The sequence below is a fragment of the Pan troglodytes genome, chromosome 19, assembly GCF_028858775.2.
Source record: "Pan troglodytes isolate AG18354 chromosome 19, NHGRI_mPanTro3-v2.0_pri, whole genome shotgun sequence".
In the NCBI taxonomy this organism is placed as follows: domain Eukaryota; kingdom Metazoa; phylum Chordata; class Mammalia; order Primates; family Hominidae; genus Pan; species Pan troglodytes.
Window position 1 is genome coordinate 62226544 of NC_072417.2, and position 24234 is coordinate 62250777.

The window sequence follows — 24234 nt, forward strand, 5'->3', positions numbered from 1 at the left end:
ACAGCCATGTGCTCCTGTCTGTTTACCCACACACATCTGCTTCCTGTGTTCTCCAGGCGGGGTGGCCCCATCAGCTTCTCTTCCAGCCGATCTGGCCGGCGCCAGCTGCACCTTGAAGGAGCTTCCCTGGAGCTCTCCGACGATGACACAGAAAGTAAGACCAGTGATGTCAACGAGACGCAGCCACCCCAGTCAGAGTAAAGTTGCAGGAAGCCAGAGGAGGCAATACAGTGGGACAGTTCGGAATGCACCCGGGGCCTCCTGCAGCTTTCGGAAATTGGCAAGCTACGGGATTCCTTCCTGAAAGATCAACTGTGTCTTAAGGCTCTCCAGCCTACGCATACTGTATCCTGCTTCAGACTTAGGTACAATTGCTCCCCTTTTTATATATAGACACACACAGGACACATATATTAAACAGATTGTTTCATCATTGCATCTATTTTCCATATAGTCATCAAGAGACCATTTTATAACACATGGTAAGACCCTTTTTAAAACAAACTCCAGGCCCTTGGTTGCGGGTCGCTGGGTGATTGGGGCAGCGCCGTGGTCGTCGCTCAGTCGCTCTGCATGCTCTCTGTCATACAGACAGGTAACCTAGTTCTGTGTTCACGTGGCCCCCGACTCCTCAGCCACATCAAGTCTCCTGGACCATTGTGGACTCTAAACTGCACTTGTCTCTCTCATTTCCTTCAAATAATGATCAACGCTATTTCAGTGAGCAAACTGTGAAAGGGGCTTTGGAAAGAGTAGGAGGGGTGGGCTGGATTGGAAGCAACACCCATTTGGGGTTACCATGTCCATCCCCCAAGGGGGGCCCTGCCCCTCGAGTCGATGGTGTCCCGCATCTACTCATGTGAACTGGCCTTGGCCAGGGCTGGTCTGTGCATAGAAGGGATAGTGGCCACACTGCAGCTGAGGCCCCAGGCGGCCGCCATGGATCATGTAGACTTCCAGATGGTCTCCCGAACCGCCTGGCTCTGCCGGCGCCCTCCTCATGTCAGGAGCAAGCAGCCGTGGACCCCTAAGCCGAGCTGGTGAAGGCCCCTCCCCGTCGCCAGCCGGGCCCTCATGCTGACCTTGCAAATTCAGCCGCTGCTTTGAGCCCAAAATGGGAATATTGGTTTTGTGTCCGAGGCCAGAACAGATGCCATCTTCCTGAATGTTGACATGCCAGTGGGTGTGACTCCTTCATTTTTCCTTCTCCCTTCCCTTTGGACAGTGTTACAGTGAACACTTAGCATCCTGTTTTTGGTTGATAGTTAAGCAAACTGACATTACGGAAAGTGCCTTAGACACTACAGTACTAAGACAATGTTGAATATATCATTCGCCTCTATAACAATTTAATGTATTCAGTTTTGACTGTGCTTCATATCATGTACCTCTCTAGTCAAAGTGGTATTACAAACATTCAGTGACAATGAATCAGTGTTAATTCTAAATCCTTGATCCTCTGCAATGTGCTTGAAAACACAAACCTTTTGGGTTAAAAGCTTTAACATCTGTTAGGAAGAATTTGTCCTGTGGGTTTGGAATCTTGGATTTTCCCCCTTTATGAACTGTACTGGCTGTTGACCACCAGACACCTGACCGCAAATATCTTTTCTTGTATTCCCATATTTCTAGACAATGATTTTTGTAAGACAATAAATTTATTCATTATAGATATTTGCGCCTGCTCTGTTTACTTGAAGAAAAAAGCACCCGTGGAGAATAAAGAGACCTCAATAAACAAGAATAATCATGTGAACATGGAATCTGTTTTCTCACCTTCTGTTCTCGATTTCCCATCTGTGATCTGACTGGAGGGTGGGTGCTACACACCAACTTCAAATGATGGCGCCAGGCCCTTTTTGCTGAGGGCGCTGTCTCCCAGGTCAGACGACAGAATAATTCTCCGACCAGTCCTGGCTCCAACTCTTGTTCCTGCCAGTCCTGGCTCCAACTCTTGTTCCTGCCAGTGCCTCACAGGATGCACACGCACTAGGAAGGGAAAGACCACCCAAAGGCAGGAGCTGGCCCACCTGTCAAGGGAGTGATTTAGGAGGGCTCTGGTCACCAGCCAATGAAGCTCACTGCTGGGTTAGGACATTTTCAGGGGTCCAAGACATTTCAGGCTGCATTTTCAGGCAGACACGCATTGAAGATGCTTTTGGAGGATTCAGTGATGAGGCCAAGGGCAGCCTCTCTAGTGCGGGCCAACTAGGATGAGAGAAATACTAGGGCAGCGCAGAATCAAACAGAGAATGCCGATTTCTTGTTCCATAATATTCTCGGGTTAGACTGGTTCTGGGGGTAAGGGGCCTATGACTAGGCTTCTTGGCAGCAGTGGAAACGTGTGAAATGGGCCGAAGTGCCCTCTTCCTCCTGTGCCACTACCATAGGAGAGGAAAGGTGAGTCACAGGTATGGTGCTTCAGCAGGGCTCCCACCCCCACATCCAGTATCTTATCCAAGAGTGTACAGAATTCAGAGGCTTGTTTTTCTCAAAAAGTAAGAACTCTGGGCTGGGCGTGGTGCTCAAGCCTATAATCCTAGCACTTTGGGAGGCCAAAGCAGGTGGATCATTTGAGGTCAGAAGTTCGAATCCAGCCTGGCCAACATGGTGAAACCCCATCTCTACTAAAAATACAAAAATTAGCCAGGTGTGGTGGTGCACACCTGTAGTCCCAGCTACTTGGGGGGCTGAGGCATGAAAATCACTTGAACCTGGGAGGTGGAGGCTGCAGTGAGCCGAGATCACACCACTGCACTCCAGCCTGGGTGACGGAGAAGGGCGACTCCGTCTCAAAAAAAAAAAAAAAAGAATTCTTCCCTACTGGCTGGTCTAACTGGTGTTCACATCACAGTTTCCCAACTACTCAGCGTGCCAGGAGAAACAATCTGTGTGAACCAATTCCAGGCCCTGATTCTGCAGAGATACTATTTAATAACTAAAAGGGTCCCTTCTTGACTGACCCGACACTCCAGACCTAAGGAAAGGTAGTTTATACAACCTTCGTTGGGCATTCAGAGCACAAGGAAGACAGTTTATGGCAGCTGGGCTTTGAGTGTATCAGAAGATCAAGCTGGTCAGCTTCTACCCAGCAGCAGTGTGGTTCCCGGGGAGGAGGAACTCAGGCCAGACTTGGGAAAGTCTTGCTCTTTCGTTGAGCCTGGGTCTAGACGACATGAGGCAGTGCCGGGGCTTCGTTTAGGGCCATAAGCGCTCTGCCCTTGCCACATCATAGATGCCAGTTTTTGTTGTTGTTTTTATTTATTTTCTTTAATGCAGCCATTCCAGTGGACTATTTTAAACTGCTTTGGAAGGATAACAACTTTTTTTTTCCCCGAGACAGAGTCGCGCTCTGTCTCCCAGGCTGGAGCGCAGTGGCATGCTCTCAGCTCACTTCACCCTCCACCTCCGGGTTCAAGCCATTCTCTGCTTCAGCCCCCCGAGTAGCTGGGATTACAGGCGCCCGCCACCAGGCCTGGCTAATTTTTGTATTTTCTTTTTTTGTAGAAACGGGGTTTCACCATGTTGGACAGGTTGGTTTTGAACTCCCGGCCTCACGTGATTCATCCCGCCTTGGCCTCCCTCCCAAAGTGCTGGGATTACAGGTGTGAGCCACCATGCCCAGCTAACACCTATTTCTAGCCTGCTGGCTTGAGGGGACACTTCCAATTCCTGATGGCATCAGGCTATAGATTTGTCACATCTTTGTGTCACCAATTTTTCCTGTCCCAGGAAACCTCAGCTAAGATGAACTGTGGGCCGTAAGGCCAAGCTGTTCTAGCCAGCCCTTCCTATGGCTCTGGGTATGACCGACCCAGGGCCCTTCTCCCCAGAGGCCGGTGCTGCTGAGGGACAGACATGTCCACATCAAGACTGGAGAAGAGAGCTCACTGTTGTCAAACCACACCTTCCTGCTCTTCCTTCACTCCCCAAAAAAGAAAAAAGCCAGAACAGGCTCCAGGTTGGAATCGTTAGGAAGTGGTGACGACTCCTCTCCCTCGAGTTCCAGGCAGGTCTCCCCTTGCGAGGCCCCACCCACACAGGCTTCCCAGTCTCTGGGAGGAATGCAAGAAAGGACCTCTCCCTTTCCACCTTTCGGGGACAACATCTGCACCAAGAGCTTTCCCAGATGTTGAGTGTTTGCCAAAATGCCGTCCTAAGTCAGCTGTCAGGACCAGACAGAGAAGTCCACTTCCTTCTGTAGGCACCTGCCATTTGGGAATCAAGCAGATTGTGAAGTACCTCATTCTTGTTGGGAATCTTATATGAAGCTATTGAAGGGGTGTAAGTCCATCATGCTACTGCTTTTCAGAGGCATTCACTGTAGCTACAGAGCCTGTAAGCTGGGCAGAAAGTGTGGCCCCGGCTTTCAACCCCTACTGAGACTAGGCAGCCCAGTAACAGGCTCCATTCCGGCTGACTGGATGTCACAAAGCCTTATTCAAGAGGTAACGTGACATAACCGACAAACTGAGTCTCACAGATCCCCATGCAGAGCGCTGCCTCTCCCAAGTATGTGCCATACTGCACAGGTGCCAAGGCACCCCCAGCTTCACGTGGGCCACATCTCCTGTATCTCACAATCACTGTCAGTAGGCGCAGCTGTGATGGTGTCATTGCCCGACTCCTGGCAAGATCGATAAAGCACAGCATCAAAATTTACAGAATGGGAAATACAAAATTAGCCGGGCATGGCGGCACATGCCTGTACTCCCAGCTACTTGGGAGGCTGAGGCAGGAGAATCGCTTGAACCATGGAGGCAGAGCTTGCAGTGAGCCAAGATCACACCATTGCACTCCAGCCTGGGCAACAAGAGCGAAAATCTGTCTCAAAACAACAACAACAACAACAAAAAACTTGCAGAATGAGCATCAGCAGCTTAGAAGGAAGTTCTGGAGCCTCACTGGAATCTGCTTTTCAGGAATGCTGTATCACCAACACACACGAGACAGGGCACAACACTGTTACAGTCCGGGAGGGGGCAGAGCTGGCTACTGGGCGCTCCCTAAAGCTGTGGCTCCACCCAGGATGCCTCCCCTCTCCCAGAAGTGCCAGCTTCCACCTTGGCTCTCAGGAGACGCACACTAGTGGCATCTCTGGGGCAGCTGCCAAGAAAGGTGGAGTCAGCATGCGCAGCGGGCACAGGAGGAAGGCTACGTGAACCGATTCCTCCTGCTGCAAAGGCTGTGCCGGTCCTGCCGCTCGTCATTTCCAAGCCTTCAAAACCTACTCCTCTCCCGAGGCACAGGACAGAGCGTGGGAGTCAAGGCCAGTGAGGCCTCAAGTCTGGAAAGGCACAGCAGAAAAAAGACGGCTCATGCCCAAGCCTGGCTTCACCATGAATTAGCCGTGCAAGCTCAGTCAACTCAAACCCAGGCCCATTGTCCTTTCTGCCACCTGAGGTCAGAGCACTGTGTCCTGTCCTCAGGTCACCTCTGTATAGTTCTTGCAGGCCTCACTGTGACTCAAGGTCCCAGCTTTGGCTCCTGGGTCTCAGCTGCGTTGGTCAGGGATCATTTCTGGCCACTCTGGGCTGAAGGAAGTGGAGTGCTGGCTACTGCTCTCTTGTAAGACAATATTTGGGAGCAAGGGATAGGACTGAGCGGCTGAAATGAAAACACCTGGAGGCAAGAGGCTGTCCACCACCCGGGAGATCAGCCCCACCAGCAGGGAGGAACGGCACACAGACGCGGCTCAAGGAGGGCTCATTCCCGAGGTTTCATGGAGAGCCATGCAAAACCAGGTACCCGGCAGCTCCAGGAAGAAAACCCACACAGAGGCACTCTACCCAGAGGCACTCTTCAGCTAGACAGGGAAACGGTACGTAGCGGCATTCATGCCAGGTGGCAGATGCTCTCTCTGACCATGTCCAAAGTAGCATCTTACACCCCACAGTCCAAACAGAAAGCGGGAGATGAGCCAGGGAGTTAGCTGCTTTCTTCACGGGGGATTATTTGCCAAGAGCTGCTAGAGCCACAAAAGAAATGTCACTAAGGCCAGCCACGGTGGCTCACGCCTGTAATCCCAGAACTTTGGGAGGCCGAGGCGGGTGGATTACCTGAGGTCAAGAGTTCAAGACCAGCCTGAACAACATGGTGAAACCCTGCCTCTACTAAAAATACAAAAAAAAAAAAAAAAAAAAAAAAATTAGCCAGGCATGGCGGCGGGCGCTAGCTGCTTAGGAGGCTGAGTCAGGAGAATCGCTGGAACCCGGGAGGTGGAGGTTACAGTGAGCCAAGATCATGCCACTGCACTCCAGCCTGGGTGACAGAGCGAGACTCCATCTCAAAAAAAAAAAAAAAAAGTCACTAAAGTTGGTATATAACCCCCCACTGCTAAATTAGACTGGCTAGGACAAAATTTTTTTTAATTTTAAAGTGAAAGTCTCTTCCCAAAGGGATCAAAAATAAGCCCAACAGCACGCTGCTACCCCTCCAGGGACCTGGCCCAGGCTCTTCTGGACCTAGAGCAGTGGTGACATGCAGTGGATGACACGTGGGCCCCTGTAGCCAGGGCCCTTCCTCCAGCTATCAACTGAGTGACCAGCAATTGGCAGAACAGTCTGGATAAGAGGAGCCCAGGGTGTTCAGATGCAAAGGAAGTGAGAAATCATTTGGGGAGCCAGGGACGAAGATTCAGGGCTCCAAACATCAACTGTGCTTTAACCAGAGTGAAAGCCCTGCTTGCTGTGTTTTAGTTGGGGTTCCTACATAAAGAGGTCGGCTAAATGCTGAAACCTCTCATCTAATCCAATCCTTCCAATGAGGGCTGGGAAAGATGATGAAGTTGCTGCACATCAACAAGAGGCTTAGGATTGTCCTCTCAAGCACTGCAGCTCAGCCAAGCACAGCACACACCCACTGCGAGTGTCCCTGGAGACTCAGCTCAGGACAAAATCTCCAGGAACTAACAGCAGATATTCCTGTCTATAGATTAATAGAGAAATGTTTGACAATGGATCCTACTTAATAGTTCTTATTCACTCAGGGTTTTTGTGGGTTTTCTTGAGACAGAGTCTAGCTCTGTCACCCAGGCTGGAGTGCAGTGACATGATTTCAGTTCACTGCAACCTCCACCTCCCAGGTTCAAGCGATTCTCGGGCCTCAGCCTCCCAAGTAGCTGGGACTACAGGCACCCGCCACCATGCCTGGCTAATTTTTGTATTTTTAGTAGAGACAGGGTTTCACCATGTTGGTCAGGCTGGTCTCGAACTCCTGACCTTGTGATCCGCCCGCCTCGGCCTCCCAAAGTCTCTTAGGGTTTTGATTCACATCGTTTTCAGTTACTTACAGTTTTAAAACTATAAAATGTACTGTTTCTGTTGTTCTAAGCAAACAGTGCTCAGAATCTGATGCATTCACACAGACCCCCAGTTTACGCGTTCTTCAATGTGTCTTGCTATCAAATATCTGACACCTTCTCTCACTTGCTAGCATTAACCTGAGGGATGAGGAGAAGTGCCGGTTTGAAGCGACTTCTAATCCCAGAATGACAACATCTGTCATGAATGGCAGCACAGCTGCAGGACCAGGTCCCGGATCCATCCCAGTTACTCTGGGACTTTGTGAACTTCCGCCCTCAACATCCTGGTCCTTCCTTCCAGATTTTCACATGGGGCCCAGGCCATTCTCAAACTGCTCCTGGAAATCACAGCCAAGCCCAGAAGCCAGTGCCAAGAAACAGCATGAGGACGCCCGCTCCGCACAGAAAACATCTCCGGAGGCCGCCTGATCTCTGTCCCATTCCACAGCTGCTGTCCGTCCATCGCATGTCCCACGTCAGAGCAGCAGTGACGTTGGAACCTGGCTTTACGGGCCCCAGCTCTCCTCTCATGGGATGGCAGAGACTGAATAAAGCAACGTCAATCCTTTTTTTCTGTGAAATTTATTGTTTCCACATTAAAAGACTTTTTCTGAGGGAAGTATTTTTTGTAACCACATGATGATCCTATACAGCTGCCCAGAGGAGGACACCATCAGAGTCATTAACATGCCATATGCGTTCTGAATAAATAAAAGCTACAAAGCCCAAGTTATATACAAATATCTCAGGCAATAATGTTTACAAACCTATGTACAATAAAACAAATGTAAACAGTAAATGCAGCATGAGAGTAATCAAAGGATGCACAGGGACAGCCGCCGCTGTTCAGTCCACCCCGGAGCTGGCACCGGCCCACCCTGGAACCAGCCACTCACCCTTCCTAACACAACGGGACGGCCCTTGGAAGAGAAAACAAAAACACTCCAAAGATGTCGTTGAACTGAAGGACGGCAAGGCTGGCGAGAGGCTGCCCGCCTCCCTCACCCCGAGTCTGAGGCGCACGGAGGAGGAGACAGCACAGAGGCTGGGCCTGTGTGTGCCCCGTCCCAGAGGCTCTTGCCACGTGGGGCTCAGACGGGCATTGTGCTGCTCTGGGAGGCAAGTCCATGGAATGGTAGCTGCTTAAGTAAAATCAGAAGGTGCAGAAAATGTTCCCTAATTCAGTAACCTTCCTGACTCTTTGCCAGAAACAGGCCCAAACTGTGAGGGGTGGAGTTGGGGGACACATGATCATGAGCACTGGAGATGCCTGGGTGGGAGGGAGCTCAGGAGGGCACACATTGACCTGATTTGGGGGAGAACTTCTAGAAGATTTGCAATGTCCTAAACACAACTAAATCCTATCAGTACAGCAGAGTGGGGTCTATGAGGCAGGTGTGATGAATGGGTACTTCTGCATCCAGTGACCAAGTAATACACGTATGTATCACCTTGCGACCCACAAAAGTGCAATCATGTGAAACCAACGGCACTACGGCGAGAAGAGAAAATAGCCAGTATTGATATCGCGCAGAGTTCCGGGGCTGGGCAGGGCCCAGTAGCCGCCACTGCATGCAGCCTGCCCTCTGCCAGCTGTGCGGAGGCAGACGGAGGGGCACGGGGCTGGGCCCAGGCACCGAGGGGTGAGGCGTGGGTGTCCTGGGTTGTTGGAGGAGGGCAGGAGCCCCCACCTGGAGGCTGGGCACTCACACACTGAGAGGCAGCATACCCGGCGCTGACGATGGACGCGAGGAGCCCAGACCAGGAGGAGGAGGAGCGGGGTCAAAGCCGTTTACTGCCCTGTGGGAGCAACCAGAGCACAGAAGGGAAGAAAGGGGAAAAGAAAAACTCATTTAAAATCACTCACACACAATAGGAAATTCATCTGCTTTCTAAAACTATTCCTCGCAGGCTGTAGGGTCCTGATGGCCCAAGGGGCACTGGCTGCCTGGAAAGCACCAGCTGGTTAGAGAATTGAGCCTTTGGGAATCCTGGGGAACCAGGACCACATGACCTGTTTGGCAACTGCCGCACACTGGCCACGGAAGCCACAGTCCTGATTCTTTCCCCATAAAGCAGGTCTAAATGCCTGGCAATAGGGGACTAGTTAAATAAATAATGGTACAACTGAACAATAAGATACTGCACAGCCATTAAAAACACATTCCACAAGTTTTTTAATAGCATGGGAAAATATTCAGAATGTAACTAACACTAAGTGGAAAAAGATGCAGGTTACCAAACTCTGTAGATTCAATGATATGAAAGAAAAAAAAGCAAATAGTGTATATTCTAGATTCTAGACTATAGCCCCTTAGACAGACATTACTATCCATACAGCTAAATCCACAAAGCAGGGGCAGAGGGGGAGTGTGTATAAATCAATGTATATATACATACGTTATATATACGCACACACACATATATATACACACACCAACATATATGTACATAGGATCATATATATCATAAAAAGAAAATTTAAGAGTCGTTACTTTTCTTCCCTCTGGGCTGTGGGTGAATTTTGTTTACTACTTTATCCTTTTTTAATCATTTTCCAAATCTCCTTACATTTTCCAAATATAATGTATTAATACATGAATATCTTAATAATGTGGAGAAAAATAACCTTTTAAAAATTGTTTAGCAAGCAATGCCAGATGAGTAGGCTTTTCAACGCAGACTCGTGTGCAGACAGCCCAGCCCAACCCAATAGCCTGCAGCCAGGACCCAGCACCCGGAGCCCAGCGACACAGGGAGCCCCCCAGCGTCCCCATCACGCACCCAGAGCCCAGCGATGCAGGGAGCCCCCCAGCGTCCCCCTCACGCACCCGGAGCCCAGCGATGCAGGGAGCCCCCCCCAGCATCCCCCTCACGCACCCGGAGCCCAGCGATGCAGGGAGCCCCCCCAGCATCCCCCTCACGCACCCAGAGCCCAGCGATGCAGGGAGCCCCCCCAGCATCCCCCTCACGCACCATGCAGCACAGCCACAGGAAGCAGCAAGAGGGGGAGGGAGTGTGCAGCCTGGAACCTCTCTCAGGAGCCACTTCAGCCTTTCCACCTTGAAAAGCTTCCTAGGAAAATTTGTCCCACTAGCAATTTGGGAGATAAAGCCAACTACGACAAGGGGCCACACTGCACCACACCTGCCCACTACTGCCCCCACCCACTCATCAGACGGCTCCAGGGAGCTAAATACAGACTCATGGAGAGAGGTTCTCCTTAAAAAAAAAAAAAAAAAAATGCCGACACACACTCCCTGCAGAGACAGCTGTTTCGTACACTGACGGGGCGAGGATAACCTCACAGAGAAACAGGCATGCAGAGACTTGACAAATAGTCCCTGCCTACTTGGAAGAAACAAAGTTCATGTCTAAAGAAACTAAACTCAGAGTACATATGTGGAGTTTAAATTCCAACCACGCATACAGAGACCAAGAGCCCCAGGAGAAAGGCTCTGACAAATGTCATTTCTCCCTGTTGCACACTGTCCTACTTCGACGACAAACAGCCAGATTGTCTCTTTCCTCACTGGGTTAGGTCTGATTTTTGAGCTTCAACACATTTGCAAGTTTGAAATCATCCTTCCCACTCCCCCAAGGTCACAGGCCTGTGCCTCTTCCGCGGCCAAGGCCATATCCTATTTGCCACGGTAGCCCTCATATAATAGGCTCCATCTGTCTGGCTAGTCCCAGAGTCCCTGACACCTGCTTCTCCTAGAAACCTCAGGGACAACCAGGCAGGCCCCACAAATGCCTGCAGCTCTCAGCACGTGTGAACCTCAGATTCCCGGCCTCACACATCACAGTGGCAGGCAAGCCCCTAAACCTGTACTGCAGACAGCGCCCGGAACCTGGCAGAAAGGGAGCACCATTGGATGCCAAGAAGAATCTGGCACCTGGGCCACGGGGGTGTGCAAAAGCAGCAACTAGGAGATGGCTCCTCGAGCAGGTTGAGGATGGGATTCTGGCATTTTCAAGTGGACCGTAAGGAACAACAGGTTCATCCCACTGTTCCACTGCCAAGGCAACCAAAGCAAGAGAAGGTCCAGCCATTAGCCTAGGCTTACCTAGTGAGCCACTGATGGGGAAGTCGGGGCCACAGCTGCCTCCAGATGCCCAGGCCAGGACCCTTTTCTAGTCTCCTCCTGGTCAGAGGCCACCTAGCAGCCCTCAGAAGCAACCACTTCGGCACTCCAATGCAGGCCGGCTCTAATGGGAAAAGTAAGTGGTGCAGCCCAGACTATAAAGAGAGAACCAGTAAATTTCTACATGGGCAGAAATGGAACGCTTAATGTGAAGGTGGGTGGAGTAGAGAGAGAACATCAATCCACCAGGGTCTCACCTAGCGCCTCTCTCCTGACTCAAAAAGTAGAAAGTTAAAGAACACAGAGAGAAGAAAGCTGGCCTTCTAGATGGGATGACAGGTCTAGTGAAGTCCTTCAGAGGCCTGCAAAGCTGTGCATGGGGAAAAGATTTGCAAGAGAAGAGACTCTATATTCAACAGATTCAGTTTCAGGGAGCAGCAAAGAGCCACAGGGCAATGTCCCAGTGCACAAGACAGGACTGAAGGAAGAGTGATGGGGCAGGCTTGAAGATACAGATCTGGGAATCACATATGTAAAAAAAAAGGTTCCAGAGCTATAAAATTTCATGATCTTACCACCAAAGACTAGTTAAGGAGACTGAAATATAGAGAATCCAGTTAAGAAAAAGTGCTAAGGTCAGTTGTAAAATGTCAGTGGAAGAAGTGAAAAGGGGGAAGAGCCAAGGCACACTTAGAAGCTACTCAGGACAATAAATCTAAAGCAGCTGAGATGAAGGACGGAAACATTAACTCTGTCAAAGCAGCAAGGATGAGGACACTGGAGAGGGCAGGAGGGTGGGCTCAAGCTATCCAGAAGAGCCTGCAGGCAGGCACACGCCACACCTGAGTCTCCTATTTCAGTGGATGAGTGTGGGCTCAGAGCAGCTCCAGCCTGCTCCAATTCTCAGCCCAGGCTCTGCAAACTGCAAAGCAGTTCTGAAATGTAAGGCAGATCTTACACACGTCCCCATGTACCATTCCATTTTAACTGGGGACTCCATGCGTGAGCGCAGAGGTGAGGGAGTGCTCACACTGGTGCCTGACTTGAGAAAACAGAAGCAACTGGGTAACGGGAAGAACCCCAGTCCCAGGAAGACAGTCAAAGGTGATCCCAGGGCCTGACAGTGACCTCAAACCCCCATCGCCAGACTCTGAAATCAACACTACAGCGCCCTAGCCCATCTCAGGCGGGCCACCTGGCATGCTACTCCCAGCCACCCCAGGACCACTGCAACTAATTTGTTCTTGTTTCTCACAGCTGAACTAATAACGGCATACAGTCAAGTCGAACAGGACCGTGAAAGCTCACTGATGGGCTGTAAGTTGGTTAAAGCTGAGTCAGCCCCATGCAGTTAGTAAAACCAGATTGTTAATGTGTCTTCCACCACACACCAGGATTAAGAAAGAATGAAAAAGAGCACAGCAAACAAATTCAGTTACCCATGAACAACGTGGGAAATATGACTTTTTCTTGCCTAATAAAAGAAAGGAAAACATATTAAATAGTAATACAAATACTATTTCCACATCATGCTCTAAAATTAGTCCATGCCCACCTACACACAGCCCAAAAGAACTCAGAGTGGCTTACAAAAATAGAGCACATGTTACCTAAGAAACTACATAAAGTTATGGGAAAAAAAGAGTGTTTTTGAGAGACTCCAAGCGACCACACTCCACATGAAATGTGTGTCCTTTCAGATGGTGAGACAAAGGGTGACCATGGTTGAAGGAAACAGCTCGGCACCTGGGAAGCAGGCACAGCAGCCCATGTTTCAGGAACTGGCAGAAGTACTCACAGACTAGACAAAATCCTGATTCCAAGAAGCCCTCAAGTGACCAGAATTTACAAAATACTTTTGAATGCCACAGAGCAATATGCCCAGTTAAGGTATATTGCTTTATGTGAGAAGGCTTCACTGCATCTGAAGTTTCAGCGGGTGGGAAGGTGAACACACGTACACCCGCACACATGCACACGCACACAAACCTACTTTGATGATGTCTCTCCCCCAAACAATCCTGCCGCCGGTTTCTGGCAGCACTAGTGAGCCATCGCCACGGTGCTACAGACTCCTCAGGAGTGAGAGGGAGGGCAGGCAGGTTCTGCAGTGGAGGGCTTTTTCAAATGGGGCACTTTTCTCATGCTGAAACTACAAGCCATACTTCTCCACTTCTACACAGACAGGCTTTTGTGTTTTTAACCTGCCAGAGTGTATAATGGACCTGGGAAGTGGGATATCCTGCCCTTCCTTTTGCGGCTGCTACACAACATCTTGGTTTTTATCTGGTCAACAGGTCGGCAGAAGAAAAGCCAGAGGTAAAAAGCCAGACAGGCCAAAAGCCGGAATCGAAGCAAAGCGGCAAGAAAGTGAAAACACAACAAAACCCACAAAAGAGTTATCCTCAGCAACTAGAAAGACAACTCCAGCAACAGTAGGTTAATATTTCAGTGCGCATACACAATCCACTTATCATATAAGCTAAATACTCACACAACAGCCAGCCCACAAAAGCATATTTCTTAATAGAAAAGGCACAATGTAAAATGTCTACCATTTAAAACCAAAACTCAGTATCTGCAACTGTTCCGATTGGGAAGCACAGCACATTTCAGGGTTCAGCTCAGGAAGTAAAGCCTACACTTACATCTCGGATGCTCTCAAGGGGCAGGGGTGCAGTCAGTGTGCCCAAGGCCTGTTCCTGGCTTCAGCTCACCCTAAGGTCCCCACATCTCCCTCAGAGCAGGCTCACCTCTTGGCAATCCCTGCCCTGGTGCTCTGTCTTGGGAGGCAAGTGGCAGGCAGGAGTAGCGACCCTGAACAGACAGTGTCATCCTTCCCTCCTCGTGACTGTTCTTCAGGGCTTCCACACGCACAGGCACCTGTCCGACCTATCCATTTATGATTCACACCTGCTCTCATGAAAGGCACCTGCGGCCCATCAAGAAATACGATTCCAAGGAGAAACTAATAACTACTGTAGTAGAGGATCATTATAAGTTGTAGGGAAAAATAATTAGGCACTGCTTCCAACATTTATGAAGACTACCCTAAAAGTTCTCCATATCATTCAGGGGAAATGGCTACGCTCATGTAAAACCATCCAGTCATTCCATTTATCATTCCAGTATAAAAACAAGGGCTGCCTCAAGTCTGCCTGAAACTCCTAAGCCTGAGGAAAATCAATTTTATGTTTACTCCACCCGAGGAAACCCAATGGTTAGAATAAAGTTCTGATTTCAGCTGGGCGCGGCGGCAAGCCCAGCACTTTGGGAGGCTGAGGCAGGAGGATCACTTGAGCCCAGGAGTTTGAGATCAGCCTAGGCAACAGAGTGAGACCCCCATCTCTTCAAAAGAAAACAAAGATTATTTAAACAAATTTTTTAAGAAAGAATAAAGTTCTAATTTGTATAGTGATGTTTTAGGATGTGCTTTTAATACAAAATCCTTAATGAAATGTATATACTCCAGGGTAAAATTAGGGACAGAGATCAACCAAAACACTCCACTGCAAGGATAAGAGCCTATTCAGAGTGCACCGTGTGTCGAATCTGCTCCTTTACACGTGTGCCATAATTATTGAGGACGGCAGAAAACACCAGCTGCTTTCAGAAACTGTGAGCGTTTCTAGAGTTGTACCTGCTCTGCTTTCAGAGAAAAACAAGCAAGAATTACCTCTTTGACTCAAAGCAGAGACAGTGGCCAAGGATTACGGGTGCCTGTTGGCTGTTTCAATAACAACTACCTTAGGCAACACCGTGAGCATCCCAGGCCACAGGTCCTAATAGTGACCTATATTAAGGCATACTTGTACAACCATGTATTACCATGTAGTATTTAAAAATAAATAAGTAAATTGAGGTAGAATAATATACACGACATGGAAAGATAATGGCAATAGAAGTCATGATAGGCACACTGCAAAGCAATATTTAAAGTATAATCCCGTAACTGTGTTACAAACAACTTAGAGCAGATGCCATAAAAATATGATTTGGCATGCCTTGGAATAACTGTAAGGAATGCAGAAACAGTGTGAAGGCAGGAAACCATGACTTTTTAGTTCATATACTTCCATACTAACTGAAATTTTTTGCATTAAGGATGCTTCAACCTTAAGACAATTTTATTTCAATCTTCAAAAAAGCCTTAACTTTATACAAAAGTTGTATCTCCTAAACTGTATTTGATCCAGTGCCTAAGTACTTCAGGGCTTTATATTTCTCTAAAATTCTCACAGGGGATGTCTGTTGTAGAGTTTGCATATATTTAATTGTGATGCTGTCTTCTACCCCAAAAAAATATTTCCAAGTCTGCCAGCCTGTAAGCACCTGGAGAACAGGGACCTTATCGCAGTCATTTTGACTCACCAGAGCCTCACACTGCTGCCTTTCAAGAGTCTGCTTCCCAGGACAGAAGTCTCAGATTCAGGGTTCCTGGGGCAACAGACTCCATGGGGACTAGAGGACAACAATAGACGTCATGTCCCCTAAGATTAGAATGATAACAGGCTTCGGGAAGGTTTGTCAAGCTGAGTTTACCTTTTCAAGGCTTCATTATGCTCACTTACTAACCTGTCACTTTACTACTCAAAAAATTATCACTTAAAACATTCAGGACTTACCCTTTGTCGAAGAAAGATGTATGCCCTGATCGAGAGAACTTTGTGCCATTGCCATTCAGCACCCCACAGTTAACATTCCCTGAAATATAGGATTTTCGTGATGCTTGGTCCTTTGCAAAATTCCTGCAAGCTGCTAATTTGGATTCTAAAGCCTACAAAAAAGAAGAAGGAATGATATGGTTGTCAAAACAGTAGCTGCACATAAAAATTTGCATTTCAAACCATTTCTATTTCAAGCCTCGAGACTTACTCATCTCAGTTGATAATGGTGGTTAGTTCAGCCATAATCAATCAACTTTCTAATAAAAAGGGGGAATACTTATGCTCCCTTTCTAATGACCTCAGAATATTTTGTTTCCTCCTCTTAGCGTTACTGAAGGAAATACATATAATCTTCCCCTTACAACTAAAAAAAGTGTGGTACAGGAGGTGGAACAGCAGATCCCAGGTCTCTTGACCCTATCCATTGCTCGTTTCTAAGCTGTAGACTGTTAGTTGGTGTTGGGGGGCAGGGTGTGTTTTGGGAGCAAGCACTATTAAAAAACCCAAAAATATCACTTGAGAATTTTTTTTACAGTAGCCAATTCTTTCTCTAGGTTCTTCATTTTTTCTACTGCATGAGAATGGATGAGAACATTTACAACACTTTACATGAAATTAAAAGCTATTTTATTTCTGACAGCACTCTGTAAAATGTTTAACTGATACCCTTTGTCTGTAATTAAATAATTCACCCGCAAATGACACTGGCCTTTTAGCATTTACCTCTAAATTGGGCACCCTTGTTTTGCACCTGTCACCACAACACCTGGCAAGCACAGGGCTCTACCAGCGCAGATGACATGAAGAGATCAGGCGTTTCTCATGTATTTCCACACACTCAGACTTCACCAGCTGTCTCTTTCCCATAAACACTTTGCCCAAATCAAACCCCTCCTTCTCCAAAAAGAAAAATACTATCCATGGCAAAACATATATATACACACAATTCATGTGTATTATCCATGACAGTAAAGGACTGGGAATGCACAGCTAAATTAAACCCACAGGTAACATATACTTCACTTTGAGAATCCATTTGGACCTCCTCCCGCCACATTTCAATAACAGCTATTCAGAAACAGCAACAATGGTTGGGTGCAGTGGCTCATTCCTGTAATCCCAGCACTTTAGGAGGCCAAGGCAGGTGGATCACTTGAGGCCATGAGTTCGAGACCAGCCTGGCCAACATGGTAAAACCCTGTCTCTACTAAAGAAAAAATAAAAAAAATTAGCTGGGTGTGGTGGCATGCACCTGTAATCCCAGCTACGCAGGAGGCTAAGGCACAAGAATCACTGGAACCCAGGAAGCAGAGATTGCCGTGAGCCTTGATAGCACCACTGCACTACAGCCTGGGCGACAGAGTGAGACTCTGTCTCAAAAAAAAGAAACAGCAACAAAAACAGACAAACTTTTTTCTTCTCCTTCTTTCCTATGACAAAAGTACAATGACCTACTAAAATGACAACAGAAAAAAGGAAGAGAGGTAATGACCTTGTAAAACAAACTCTGAATAAGCGTAATTCAGCAATAATTCAGCAGCTTATTAAAGCTACACACACACACACACAGTACAAATTGAGAGCCATTCAATTCCTATATTCAAGACACGCATTCATTCAAATACATACTGAGTATCTATCACACGGCAGGCACAACTTATGTCTGAGACATCTGTGAGACATCCAAGCACGAGCACCAGGTCTTTTGAGGGGGGAAAGGGTGGTCTAGAGATTAAGATTTGAAAGACATCCACACCCAGGGGTGGATGAAACTATGGCTGTGATTAAGATCAGAAAATCAAGGACAGAACTCTGAGTAAAACCAATATTGAAAGGGTGAGCAGATGAAGACCCAACAAGATGACTAAGAGGAATGGAAAGAAAGTTGGGAGCAGCCATGAAACAGCATCAGAGAAGGAGAGAAAAGAGGGCATTAAAAAAAAAAAAAAACGGTCAGTGTTGAATGCTTCAAGTAAAATTAAGACAGAACGGCATCCACAGGATTTGACAGCACTGAGATCACCAGTGAGCAGTTTTAGCGGCATGAGCAGGGGACAGAGCCCAGGCTAAAGTGTCTGGGGCGTGTGCATGCAGTCAAAATGCTAACAATAAATGGGGACACGCTTTCAAGAAGCTTTAAAGTATGTAATATGTACCACATAAGTATTACATATATTTATATGGATAACGTGTAATACAGAAATATCAAAGTATACCTGTATAACACATAACATATAATGTGTAATACATAAACATTATACATAAATATTAACGCATATATAGTAAAAGGCTGAAATACAGGAGAAATAAAGATTTACGGGTTGGAAGAAATGAGATCCAAAGCACAGATGGACAAAATTAGCCATGGACAGGAATTTGCACTTTTACCACTGGGACAAAAAGGAGGAATGGCTACAAATAGAGGTAATAATAGGAGAGTAATAACAAAAGATGAGAAAAGAAATCAAAGAAGCTTAAAACAAAAGCTTGATTTTCTCTGTGAAGGCATGCAAGAGTGGAGAAGGGCTTCCAGTTCAAGTCAGTGGACAAAGTCGTGTAAAGAGGCATAAATGAAATATTCATAAAAGCCAACAAGGGCCGGTGGACACCAGCAGACCCAAAGTGTTGATGACTTTTGGAGGTCGTTATTTTGATAACTCTTAGAAGACAGATTGTCAGCTGAATGTGTAAACCATACAAGGATGCCAAATTAAACTTTCATGCACCACTTCTGAATAAATTAAAGTACTAAAGCAAAACAAACAAGGAACAAAGACAGACAACAACGTGGGGTGAGGAACAGGCAGAACTAACCCAAGAGTAAAATGGAGAGAAATTCGAGGGCGACAACAATGCAGCAGCCCTCGAAGCCCATCAGGGCATCCCACAAAGAGTGTGAAGAAGAAGCTAGAAGATCCGAGAGCAAAGAAAGGTGTAGGTTTCTTCTACTCAAAAGAAAGAAGGGGAAACAGAAATGCTAGGAAAAGAAAGCAGCGTACAGTCAGCTACAATACGAAATATTTAAAAACCCAGTATGATTTTGAGTAAATTACAGTTAAAGAACAAAATTCTCAAAACACATTTGTTGAATGGCACAAATATAAAGACCCACCTGAAAGTCCAGCATCTCCTCTGTGATTACACAGTAAATAACACATATATGTGCATTGTTACAAATGCTGTTTGACTACTTTTCCATTTTTAGAACCAACCAACAGAGAGCTCACACAGCTAGTAGAGGGCTCAGAAAAGGAAAGCGGAGTGGGAGTGTGGTGGGGAAGAAAGGGAGAGAACAGAGAGTTAAGATATAGTCTAATACTGGCCAGACATGGTGGCTCATGCCTATAATCCCAGCACTTTGGGAGGCCAAGGCAGGCAGATCACCTGAAGTCAGGCGTTCAAGACCAGCGTGGCCAACATGGTGAAACCCCGTCTCTACTAAAAATACAAAAATTAGCCAGGTGTGGTGGCATGTGCCTGTAATCCCAGCTACTCAGGAGGCTGATGCAGGAGAATCGCTTGAACCTGGGAGGCAGAGGTTGCAGTGAGCTGAGATCGTGCCGCTGCACTCCAGCCTTGGCAACAAAGTGAGACTCCGTTCTCAAAAAAAAAAAAAAAAAAAAAAAAAAGATATAACCTAATACATTCGGAAACAAAAGTTTAAGAACGTTAATTTTTTTAAAAGAACAAAAAATAAAAATAAAAATCTCTTTGCTTAAAGTTGAGTAAATCAAGATAAACAGAAAAATAAGCACATGATTTCAAGTTATAAAGACAAATACTCCAACATAGAGGATTTTAAAATGGTTATCTTGGGAGTGAAGAAAGATTATGTACTGTAGGAACGACCTGTGCACTTTACTTTGTATTTTAACCTTAAAAATGCAGGTTTAATCTGATGGTTAGAAAATAACCCCTATGATGAGCTGAAACAGGCAAACATAGGACCTGTGTCTTGGCCTCCCATATCTGCTTTAGATAAAGTATAATGCAATTTCTACATTTTTTAGAAAGTGTCACACACAAAAATAAGCGAAGGGGGTAGTAGATAGTGGGAAATGGCAAGGGTTGATTACTGAAAGGAGAGGTAAAACTCACTATGGGAAATAGGAATGGGAGCTAATGCTAGAAATGCTGACTTGATAGTGGCATAAATCCACATGGTTCTGCAACTGTTTCCAGTAATTCAGACTGCAGATCTCCTTTGTGGCCAGAGAGACCATGAAGTCAACAGTGACAGAGTAAGAGATGTGTGAGATCACAGATGAATAGAAAGGAAGTGAAAGCAAGAGATGGCTGATAAAAACAAACACACTAAAAAATGGGGTAATACTCTTGATGAGGTTAAAGAGTAGGTATGGTACACAGTAACACACTGATTAAGCAGAAAAACAGGTTTAATTTTTTTTTTTTTGAGATGGAGTCTTGCTGTCTGTTGCCCAGGCTGGAGTGCAGTGGCTCAATCTCGGCTCACTGCAACCTCCGCCTCCTGGGTTCAAGTGATTCTCTTGCCTCAGCCTCCCAAGTAGCTGGGATTACAGGCATCTGCCACCATGCCGACTAATTTTTGTATTTTTAGTAGAGACGGGGTTTCACCATGTTGGCCAGGCTAGTCTTGAACTCCTGACCTCAGGTGATCCACCCGCCTCGGCCTCCCAAAGTGCTGGGATTACAGGCGTGAGCCACCGTGTCTGGCTGCGTTTAATATTTCAGAAGCGAAACTGTTCTGGAATACAAGGCTCACACCAAGGAGAAGGCACTGAAGTTGAGGTGGCCAAGGAAATAAGGTGGGCAAGACTAAAAGTAGAGAGTAATGCCATGAGCCAAATGTTAAAGTCCCACAAACACAAAACAAACGAATGACCAGGAAGACGGTAGACAGCAGCAAAGACCAGGATGAGGGTGGTAGAAGACACACAGCAGGCCTTAGACAAAGTATTCTAGGCAAGGACAGAGGCATCGTGCTGTTGAAACAGGAGTGGGGAACAGGAAGACTGCCCCGGTGGGAACCTCAGAGCTCAAGGTACAGGCCCTTCGGCAGGGGCATCATGAAGTGTCATCTGGACTTGGCTAGTCAATGGATGCTTTTGCTTCTGAGCTTCATGACAGCCTTTACCACAGGAAAGTATCCTTTCTTTCTTCCCTCACTTCAAATTAAGAAATAATTCAATACCTTGTCAGTGGAAACACCTAGTGATAAATAATTGAAACTTACCCCTACTTTCCGTAAGAGATCCCCCACGATGTTTAGTGCTGATATCCTAGCAGAGGGAGTTAGTGGACTGGTACCAAAACCATTTGGTATAGCTAGAGAAAAATAAAAGCTGAGTGATTACACTTGCAGTTCCCTTTACATTTGGGTTTTGTTGTTGATGTTACAAAGTAGTGTAACACTCAATACAATATCAACAAACTACTTCAAACTATGGATAAAGTATAGATACCATAAATAGGCTAAACCACTGTCCAATTGGTGGATATTTACATTATATCAAATTTTTCGCCATTATAAATAATGCTACAAGGACATATACTCTTAAACATCTAGACAAGTATTTCTGGAAAAGAGATTCCTAAAAATAGAACTGCTGGGTCAGAGCATATGCCCATTTTTTTCACCTTAACAGACACTGCCAAAATGCTCTCTAAAAAGCCTGTGCTAATATCAGCAATCTATGCGGTGGTGCCCTCGATAATATTAGATATTATCTTTTTTTTTTTGACAATTTCATAGTCACATTTTTTAGTTTCTATTTCCATAGTAACTAGTCATTTCAATCTCTTCTGAAAATCAGCTGTTTAGTCTTTGTACATTTCTCTACTGGTTTGTCTTTCCTGTAATCAATTTGTAAGAACTCTATACATTCTGGATGTTCACCCTTTCTCTTATAGATGTTCTATCTCTCAGCGTGACATTCATCTTGTAAACACTGTGTTTTGGTAGGAGAACCTTTGGCTTTTCCGTCTTAATGTCATAATGTTTCCCATACTTTCTCCTAGTATTTTTCTAATTTTTTTACATTTAGATCATTTAATTCACCTAGAAATTACAGTTGTCTATAAGATACATATCTAAATTTTTTCCTCCAAATGGAGAGCCAATTGTCCTAGTATCATTTAGGGAAAACTCATCTCATCTGAAATAGCACTATAACTATAAACTAAATTCCCTAAATATATGAATATATTTCAGTTCCATTGAACTATTAGCCTATTCTATCAGACGTATGCTACTTTATTATAATGTTAAAATATATTTTGAGATCTCAAAAGGCAAAGATCCCTCTTGCTATTAGCCCATTTCAAATTTTTCTCAGCTGTTCTTGCACATTTACTATTCCAAAATAATTTTAATATCAACATATCAATTTTTTAAATCCTATTAGGATTTTTATTAGAAGTTGAAATTACAGATTGACTTGGGGAGAATGGATATTGTAAGAAAATTAAGTCTTCCCATTCAGAATCATAGTATTTACCGTGATATTTACCCATATCTTCTTCCACACTCAGTAAGGTTTTCAGTCGTGCACATTTCTTAATTTTTAAGAGATAATATGACATCATGATTAACGGCTCTTGAGCTGAACTACTGTATTCAAATCCAGTTCAGCCACTGGGTAAGTTACCCATATGTAAAAGGGGGCAAATAACAACTACCTCATCATAAAGATGTTGTGAAGTTTAAATTAATGTACTTTAAAAATGCACGTAGTAAGTACTCAATAAAGGTTAGCTATTATTTTTTATGTTTGTTTTCCACAGAGTGCTAATCAGCAACGAAAATACTTGTGTGGCTTTTTTGTTGTTTATTATCCTTCTTCTCCTCTAGAATATAATCTCATTGAAGGCAGGGGCTTTGTCTTACCACTGTGCTCCCAGCATCCAGAATAACACATGACACATAACAGGCGCTCAACGTGATATAAAAAACCACTGTACTGTTCTTGGCAGGGATTTCTAGATCTCATTTTTCCCTATTCAAGTTTTACATTTTAGGTGTTATTAAATCTGTGCTTTTATGGTAAGTTGCTTTAAATGCTTTTTAGAAACAAACATTGTAGGCTGGGCATGGTGGCTCACGCCTGTACTCTCAGCACTTTGGGAGGCTGAGGTGGATGGATCACCTGAGGTCAGGAGTTTGAGACTGGCCTGACCAACATGGTGAAACCCCATTTCTACTAAAAATACAAAATTAGCTGGGTGTGGTGGCACACACCTGTAATCCCAGCTACTTGGGAGGCCGAGGCAGGAGAATCACTTGAACCCAGGAGGCAGAAGTTGCAATGAGCCAAGATCACACCATTGCACTCTAGCCTGGGCAAAAAAAGCAAAACTCTGTCAAAAAAAAAAAAAAAAGAGAAGAAAAAGAAAAGAAAGAAAGGAAGAAAGAAAAAGAAAGAAAGAAAGAAAGAGAAACAAACATTGTAAAAGGTAAAATACAATTAAAGACAGACCACTTCAGAAAGATCAGCTCTAAGATCTTACCGATTTCTCTGACCACCTGCTGCTGCTCACAACTCTGTGCTTTCTTGTAATGAAATTGCAGTGATCTAGTGCACAGCAGCTTTTAGGTTAGCCAGTGAAAATTCATGCTATTGGTTCCAGCCTAAAAACATATCTATTAAGCAAATATTACTGCCATAGGGTTGGCACATCTCATGCCGTGCCAGAGCAGGCTCCATGTCCTTTTGACTCCCCAAGTCCCTGAATGAAAACTCTAACGGGCTATTAAAAAAAAATGTGCACCACCTGTGGGTGTCACCGCACCTGAGGCTTTTCACTATTCTGATTCGTCTTCAATTAAAGGATTTTCAGATCTGCATAATTCTAATCAGTAACATAAAAGCAAAACTTTGTTAGTCCTCAGGTGTAATTGTGAAATCTTCAAATATACAAGCGGCTCTTCTGAAAAACTGACCGTGAGGGCTCCTGATGACTGCTAATAATCTATTAACTGCCCTTTGTCCTCAGCAGTAAACCTAGTGCAATTAGTAACACCTTACAACCATATAGCACCTTCACATACCTTATCTGATATCATCTCGTAACAAGGCAAAGACAAGTTGAATTACCTATTCAAGGGTTACTGAGCACTTGAAATGTGGTTAATGTGACGAAGAAACTGAATTTTATATTTTATTTCATTTTAATATAAATTTAAATAGCCACATGG

The 24234-nt window shown here is 45.7% G+C and overlaps 2 protein-coding genes across 26 annotated transcripts in view; one reads left to right on the plus strand and one right to left on the minus strand.

The window, feature by feature from the left end:
- Nucleotides 1-1674, plus strand: part of MYH10 (myosin heavy chain 10) — a 154464-nt gene extending 152790 nt beyond the window's left edge. For all 21 annotated transcript variants that reach the window (XM_063799771.1, XM_063799776.1, XM_009432768.5 and 18 more), the window contains one exon: nucleotides 57-1674. In XM_063799771.1, the coding sequence (XP_063655841.1) occupies nucleotides 57-201 (145 nt within the window). In that variant the 3' untranslated portion in view covers nucleotides 202-1674. The remainder of the gene's footprint in view (nucleotides 1-56) is intronic.
- Nucleotides 1675-7866: 6192 nt separating this feature from the next.
- NDEL1 (nudE neurodevelopment protein 1 like 1) overlaps nucleotides 7867-24234 on the minus strand; it is a 55049-nt gene continuing 38681 nt past the window's right edge. For 2 of the 5 annotated variants that reach the window (XM_016930574.4, XM_063798057.1), the window contains exons 7-9: nucleotides 21274-21365; nucleotides 16017-16168; nucleotides 7909-9103 (exon numbers count right to left, since the gene is read on the minus strand). In XM_016930574.4, the coding sequence (XP_016786063.1) occupies nucleotides 9010-9103; nucleotides 16017-16168; nucleotides 21274-21365 (338 nt within the window). In that variant the 3' untranslated portion in view covers nucleotides 7909-9009. 5 annotated transcript variants of the gene reach the window in all.